The following is a 7500-nucleotide window of genomic DNA, read 5'->3' as shown; positions in this document are numbered from 1 at the left end:
GCCTGCTTGCTGAAATTTTGTAAATGTCATTGGCAGTGTATTTATAGAGCGGTTATTCTAGACACAGAAATGAAATATTTAACTTTGTATGGTATCACCTTATTTGGCATTTTGGCATTGTTTTTTTCAAAGCTTTTGGTGAACATTTGCCCTCAACAGTGTCTTGCTTATTTCTTTTTCAGGTGGTGGCTATCAAGAAAATGTCCTACAATGGAAAACAAAGTGCAGAGAAGTGGCAAGATATCCTGAAGGAGATAAGGTTCTTGCGTAATCTCCGTCACCCAAACACAGTAACTTACAGAGGATGCTACCTCAAGGAATCTACAGTATGGGTGAGTATTTTTTTTTTCCTTCTTCTTGTGAGTTCATGTTTTATTCTGAAATTATATGGATTTTTTTTTCTCTTTCTATAGAGTCAGATGTAACTATTCTATTTACTCATTCCACTCATAATAACTTATGCACTCTCTCAGTTTACCCATTCTGTTCCCGCATTGCACTCATTTCTCACCCAATTGATTCATTCACTCAAGCAACCACTCATTCCACTTGCTCATCAATTCACCTGTTCTTCTCATGCATGCTTCTTATACAACTCACTCACCCATTCTACTAGCTGATCCCACCTATATTCACTCATTATACACTTACTCATTCCAATAAATCACTCCATTCTTTCCCCTCTTCACTTTGTTAGTTTTTTTTCATTATTATTATTGTTACTGAATGCTTTACTTCCACTTCCAGTTGGTAATGGAATACTGCTTAGGATCGGCATCAGACATCATAGAAGTTCACCGTCAACCCCTCAGAGAAGAAGAAATCAGTGCCATTTGCGAGGGCTGTCTTTCCGGCCTTGCGTATCTGCATTCTTTGGGGAAGATTCACCGTGATGTCAAAGCTGGAAATATTCTACTTACCGAAAACGGCACCGTAAAACTGGGTGCGTTTACACAGTGGTTGTGCCGTGCAAGGCTGTTTGTTGTTGGCTATAGATTGGTGGTATTTGGTGTAGGTTTGGAAGTCCCATGATACGGAGCAGCCATCTAGTTTCAAAGTTATGTTTCTGTATTGAGATGAGTTTCGATGTGTTTTCATTTTTCAAAATAGTAGAATAAAAAACTTTACTGTGGGAGGGATTTTCAAAATATTTTCAGAGGCATGCTAAATTGCATCACAAATTTAACCTTTATTAATTATCTTTTTCAGCTGATTTTGGTAGTGCAAGTATTGCATCACCAGCCAATAGTTTTGTTGGGACACCATATTGGATGGCTCCAGAGGTGATTCTAGCTATGGATGAAGGACAATATGATGGAAAGGTATGCATTGTATATTTACTAAGTCTCTCTTATTTCCCAGTGAGAATCCATTAACCCATTGCAGGTGGGGATAGATTTGCCTGACTGGTACTTAGGATGGGTACAAGTGCCACCTGCACAGCGCCCCAGATGAGTTTTCTTTCAGAGTGAGGCAATTTCATGCCATATATTGCTACCTTTAGAGTTTGTTTCATTCACACATTATAATACTAGGGCCATGTTTGTGTTCATATTATTTTTGTTTTATTTGTTTTACCATATTGTGAGACTTTTATGTACCATTTGACAGGCTTTATAAATGCTGCAGTAGACTAGAATTGTAGTGTAGGGTCCAAATCAGCAAGATCAGTGAGATAGTATTGCAGTTTTATGGGAGAACAAAAAGCAACATTATTTTTTTCGTATTAATTTATTTTCATAAACAAAAACGAAAAAAATAATCATCCACAATAAAGATTCCATGAAGAGATAGGAAAAAGGAAGGAAGCCTGTGTTTAGGACTGTGAGTGCCACAGCCAAAGGAGCCATACTGGCACAGCGCCACATTATCGACACTGGACACTAGTCTCCATCAGTGACTAAAGAGAGTTATTACTCATAGTACAATAAAGAAACAATGATCCACTTTCCCCCATTCATTAAAAATGCCATGATGACTAACGTCATGTACACCATGACACCTGCCAATAGGCCAAAACTTGTGCAGTTCATTCCAGAATTGATTTGAAAGTTTTAGTTAATCCATTTTTAACCTGTTAACTATGGATATCATGTCAAGGTATTGCAGGGCTTTTCACCAGTAATGCAATATCATGTCATGACTTTTTTTTTTTATGGCTGGCACGCTGGGTGATCGTGCGTGCAACAGGTACCTGCCACTTCAGTGGACGAATAGCCTGAGGCGTTAGGCATGCACATTTCTAAATACCACGACGTTGTGTCCAGGCATAGCAAAAACAATCTTAGTGTCATCAGGTCAACACATAGATATCTTCACAAGTGCTTAGATTCAATTACTAGGCATATCTGAACCTACCTTTTAACCCCATCCCTTGAAAAATAATTTTTATATCTATTATTATTGTTATCTAGATGATGATGAATAAAAAATAGTGGGCAAGTCTTGTATACATAGGGGGTTATTAGATATCAGTATTTGAATTAATAATGTTGCATTTATACTATATCATGTTCATGATATTAATTACAAGTTATCTTAACCCATTACAGATGGGGATAGATTTGCTTGCCCAGTCTCCAGGATGGGTTTTATTTCAGTGTAGAGATAGTACTTGCTAGAGACCATAGGTGGGTGCCATTCAAGGCTCTCTCTTCTGCTAGTGCTTGGAGAAATGGGTGCCATCTAGGTTTTAGATTTTAGGTGAAACCCACTTTGCTTAATATTACAGCAATTTTATAGTAATTATGATTGCAATTGTCACCATCACTCACTCATTATTGTCATGTATATCATGACACCCATCCACAATGGATTAATAGAGTTTTTTTCTTGTATGGATGTTGTAACATGTTGATGGAAAATCAGGGTAAGAGATATTGTATAAACATATTCTGTCTCTCTTAAGGAAGCTTAATACATTTTCTTTTTTTTTCCTATTTACAGGTAGATGTGTGGTCCTTAGGCATCACATGCATAGAACTAGCTGAGCGCAAACCGCCCTATTTCAACATGAATGCCATGAGTGCCTTGTACCACATCGCCCAAAACGTTGCCCCAAAAATGTCCTCCCCAGAATGGTCAAAGGAATTCCAGCACTTTGTTGAGTCATGTCTTCAGAAGAACCCACCTGATCGCCCTACCTCTGCTAGGCTCTTGTCGGTACGTGTATAAAGAGTATCTAATATCTGTGTTGTGGATCCCAGAAACAGCCTCTGAAAAAATCATCGTAGCAGTCAAGATATAATGGAAAATGTAATATAAAGTCCAGTTTTGAGTATATAATGAGAAAAGATTTGTAAAAATTGAGTAACTCTAGAGATTGGTTTTGGAACCTCTAGTACCAACAGTGCTGCCAGATTTTTAATGGATGAAATTCACAAAATGTGCCTTTTGAGGCAACTTTATAAAATGAAAAGAAAAAAAGAAAAAGAGATGTTCCACTAACCTGAAAAGGCATTACATCCTCTAGTGTGCAAATATATGTAGAGGATAATTTGATCTTGAATTCAGTGACCCCCTGATTATAATGATTATAGTTATTATATTTAGGTATGCTATTGACAAATATATCAAAATATCATAGTATGCTGGAAAGAAATCATATTGCAGATTTTTACATATGTCAATCATGACTGAAGTTGAAGAAGAGATTAAGAAGTTACAAACATTCATATCCTACTGTAGAGCAATATTGATTAACTTAAATTGACAGGTCTTGCATTCATTTATAAGTTCAGTGGGTGGAAGAATCATTACAGCATTACACTGAATAGGAAAAGTATGGTTTGTTGTGATCAATATTCTAACTATAAATTCTATAGATTCGATACAGATATACATAGAACCCTTCTATATTCATACATTAATTCCAAAATGGTCAGTTTGCTACAATATTATGGATATTACAAAGCAAGCACACAAAAGACAAGTCTTATCTTGATAGCACACAAATGAAGAATGGGCTTTAAGTGATTATTCTCTTTCTTATTTCAAGATTGTAAAAAAACATCTAGCTATGTGGTATAAATACAAATGAAATGTTTTGCAATAATTTACTGTATGTCATTTACTTTCAGAAGTGTTGCTTTGAGTACTTTAAATAATTTACATGTATATAATCATTGAGACACCTTCTATTTCTACTTACACAATTAGATATCTTTTTACATAACTGAAACAAAAGAAAGAATGGTAACTTACAATAATTTATAATAACTGTTGTTCATTTGTAGGTGATTAGACTAGAGTCATTAATACAAGATTGTGATTGGTTTGTTTGTATTGTACAACATGGCTGCACATCAACCAGTTTGGGATCTGTATGTGAATGTGCAAGGGTTCGGTCTTTATCTACAAAATCAAATGTATAGCTGAATTGTTAGTTTGAATATTTATCACAAATAACTAATGATGTCAGGCAATCACGAGTCAGTAATGCTTAGTTGCCACTTTATGGTATTCAATGGACAAATCAATATAAACAGACTATAGTAACTTTAATTAAGGAATGATTTTGATGATCTATAGTCCAAGATTACCATTAAGTCCATTGTTATTCACTAATTCTTCTTCAATTATTCACCAATTCTTCTTCTTCAAGAGAGCTAATAGTTCAGGACATAACCAGTGTGAGAGCTGCATGTGTCATAACCCACAAGGATATATATATATTTTTTCTTCTGATGATTGATGAATAATTTTCTCTCTCTCTCTCTCTCTCTCTCTCTCTCTCTCTCTCTCTCTCTCTCTCTCTCTCTCTCTCTCTCTCTCTCTCTCTCTCTCTCTCTCTCTCTCTCTCTCCTCTCTCTCTCCTCTCTCTCTCTCTCTCTCTCTCTCTCTCTCGCTCCCCTCTCTCTCTCTCTCCCTCTCTCTCCCTCTCTCTCCCTCTCCCTCTCCCTCTCCCTCTCTCCCTCTCTCTCTCCTCCTCTCCTCCCTCTCTCTCTCCTCTCTCTCTCCCTCTCTCTCTCCCTCTCCTCTCCTCTCCCTCTCCCTCTCTCTCCTCTCTCTCTCCCTCTCCTCTCTCTCTCTCTCCTCTCTCTCTCTCTCTCTCTCTCTCTCTCTCTCTCTCTCTCTCTCTCTCTCTCTCTCTCTCTCTCTCTCTCTCTCTCTCTCTCTCTCTCTCTCACTCTCACTCTCTTTCTCTCTCTCTCTCTCTCTCTCGCTTTTTCCATCTTTCCCCTTTTTTGTAATCTGTTGAAATCATGACTTTTAGATAAGCATTTTACATTGTTCCAGTAATTGTATTATGATTATGATGATTGTTATTGCTATTTTTATAATTATTATGGTTATCATCTTTATTATTATTATTGTTATTACTATTATGATTATTTATTTATATTCTTCTTATTTCTTTTTCATTTCATTTTTTTTTACATGTTTTTTAGCATATTTTTTGTTGTTCACGTTAATGCATATAATTCCACCTTACCAATTGAGCTGTTCTATTGCAGCACGAATTTATTTTGAGACATCGGTCGTGCCACATCATCCTAGATCTAATTGCACGTACAAAGAAAGCAGTGCGTGAATTTGATAATCTAAATTATAGGAAAATGAAGAAGATTCTTCTTTATGAAACAGAAAGTCAGCAAGGTGATGTTGAAGGTGAGGTTGCAGTTTTCTTTTTTATTGAGCTTGAACTTGGTAATTGGAAATGTCACTGTGGTCATACAGCTTCAGCTATATATGTCTAATGGGTGTGATGTGTACATGCAATACTTGTACGTTGTGTGTGCGTGCGTAATTATGCGTGCAAGAGGGGAGGTTTGAAACGGGTGAAGCAAGACCGGGAATGACACACTTAATTTTAATTTTGAGATTGTAAAAGGGCAGTGAGAAGAAAGATTCTAAAGTAAACTGAAGCGAATTGATGAGTTTCAAGTTGATGGTTGTTTGTGGTAGTAGTGATGAAATAGCTATGTCAGAACATGTGATACACTTAGAGAGAGTTTAATTGATGTATACATTTATATGTAGATATATTTTTTTTATACAGATACATACATGTACATATAAATCCCTACACAGATAAGTGATTATGTATGTTTGAGTCCAGAGATTAAGATGTGTGTTGTAGAATAAATGATATATTTATGGTGAAGTTGTGAGACACATGATGATTCGCAATGGAGGTATAGTTACTCTCCTGATTATTATACAAGGTTAATGTAATTTTTCTTGCATAAAGTGCTAAATGGTTAAATTTATTGTGGAATAGTTCTTTGACGGAGAAATGGGAAATGCTTTGTAATTTTAAAGTTGCTATTTTGGCTCTCAAGCTTAGACTAAATTTAAGTGATGAATTATTCTGATATTGCAAGAGCTAACTGTTTCACCTTACTTACAGGAGAAGCAAATAATTTTTTTTGTAAGCTTTGATTTATTCATTCAGTCTTTCTTGTGTCAAGATTAATTTCCAGTTTTACTTGGTAAGACAGTGCCCTTTAATCTCTAGGTGTAATAAAGTACAGATCTATGATATTTTTACAAATTATTTAAGCATAAGATATTTTTTGTCAAAAATTATTCATGATTTAGACATAAAAAGAACAAAAACATGTGAAATATACCTATTTTTATTGTTGGTTTATATGTTTATATATATATATATATATATATATATATATATATATATATATATATATATATATATATATATATATATTATATATATATGTATGCATGTTGGAAATTTCTTACTCTAGATGATGCAATGCTTACATATAGTAAGCATCTAGAGTAACAAATGAACTCTTACTGACTGACAGACTCCACAGAGGAAGATGCCGCCGGTGGAGACAGCAGCAAGAGTAACAGCATCACGTCAGAACAGTCGGTCCAGTCAGCCGGGGTCAGTCAGTCATCCCAGTCCCAGTCATCCTCAACCAACTCCCTCCATCACCATCACTTACTCCATCATCCTCATCTCCCATATCAGACGCCTCAGCCAATGTTGCAGCAACAACATTCGCCATATATAGCTCCTCCAGAAGTGCCACCACATCATCACCATCCGTCACATCACCATCACCAGCAGCCACACTACTCCCCTCAGCCACAGCATCACGCATTGCCATACCACCACACTCCAACGACGCCTTCAATCTCACCATCACCATCCTCTTCATCCTTACAAGCAGATTTAGGTATACCTAACAATAATCACCATCCATTAACACCGCCATCAACACACACACAACCATCAGTCATTGATGCTGCAACCATGTCCACTATCACTAGCACTAATGTAACATCCTCCACCACTCCTACCCTCCTTCTCCAGCTTCCGGGGCAGAATGCCCCCTCCTCCACCACCACCAACAACAACGCCACCAACAACGCGTCTTCTACCGTCAAGTCGCGCCGTGGACGGGTAGGCGGCTCCTCCCCTTTGCCTTCCACCACTCACGTTGCCACCTGCTCGTTAGCTTGGACGGTGCACCACACTCCCAAATTAACTTGATCCTGTAACATGTGCTATAAAATGTGCTAGAC

General features: G+C 36.9%; 1 protein-coding gene across 15 annotated transcripts in view; it reads left to right on the top strand.

The window, feature by feature from the left end:
* Tao (Serine/threonine-protein kinase Tao) overlaps positions 1 to 7500 on the top strand; it is a 40908-nt gene that overhangs the window by 14951 nt on the left and 18457 nt on the right. For 4 of the 15 annotated variants that reach the window (XM_086541335.1, XM_086541334.1, XM_086541336.1 and 1 more), the window contains 6 exons: positions 183 to 332; positions 748 to 943; positions 1210 to 1322; positions 2947 to 3162; positions 5457 to 5610; positions 6783 to 7378. In XM_086541335.1, the coding sequence (XP_086397461.1) occupies positions 183 to 332; positions 748 to 943; positions 1210 to 1322; positions 2947 to 3162; positions 5457 to 5610; positions 6783 to 7378 (1425 nt within the window). Of the gene's footprint in view, positions 1 to 182; positions 333 to 747; positions 944 to 1209; positions 1323 to 2946; positions 3163 to 5456; positions 5611 to 6773; positions 7379 to 7500 lie in introns of all 15 variants that reach the window. The other 11 variants (XM_086541339.1, XM_086541338.1, XM_086541340.1 and 8 more) reach the window with 3 other exon arrangements.

The sequence above is a fragment of the Penaeus japonicus genome, unplaced genomic scaffold (assembly GCF_977035675.1).
Source record: "Penaeus japonicus unplaced genomic scaffold, GWHDUDI00000001_assembly GWHDUDI00000010, whole genome shotgun sequence".
Taxonomy (NCBI): Eukaryota; Metazoa; Arthropoda; class Malacostraca; order Decapoda; family Penaeidae; genus Penaeus; species Penaeus japonicus.
Note: the sequence above shows the minus strand (reverse complement) of the source record. Positions and strands in the feature narration are given on the sequence as shown.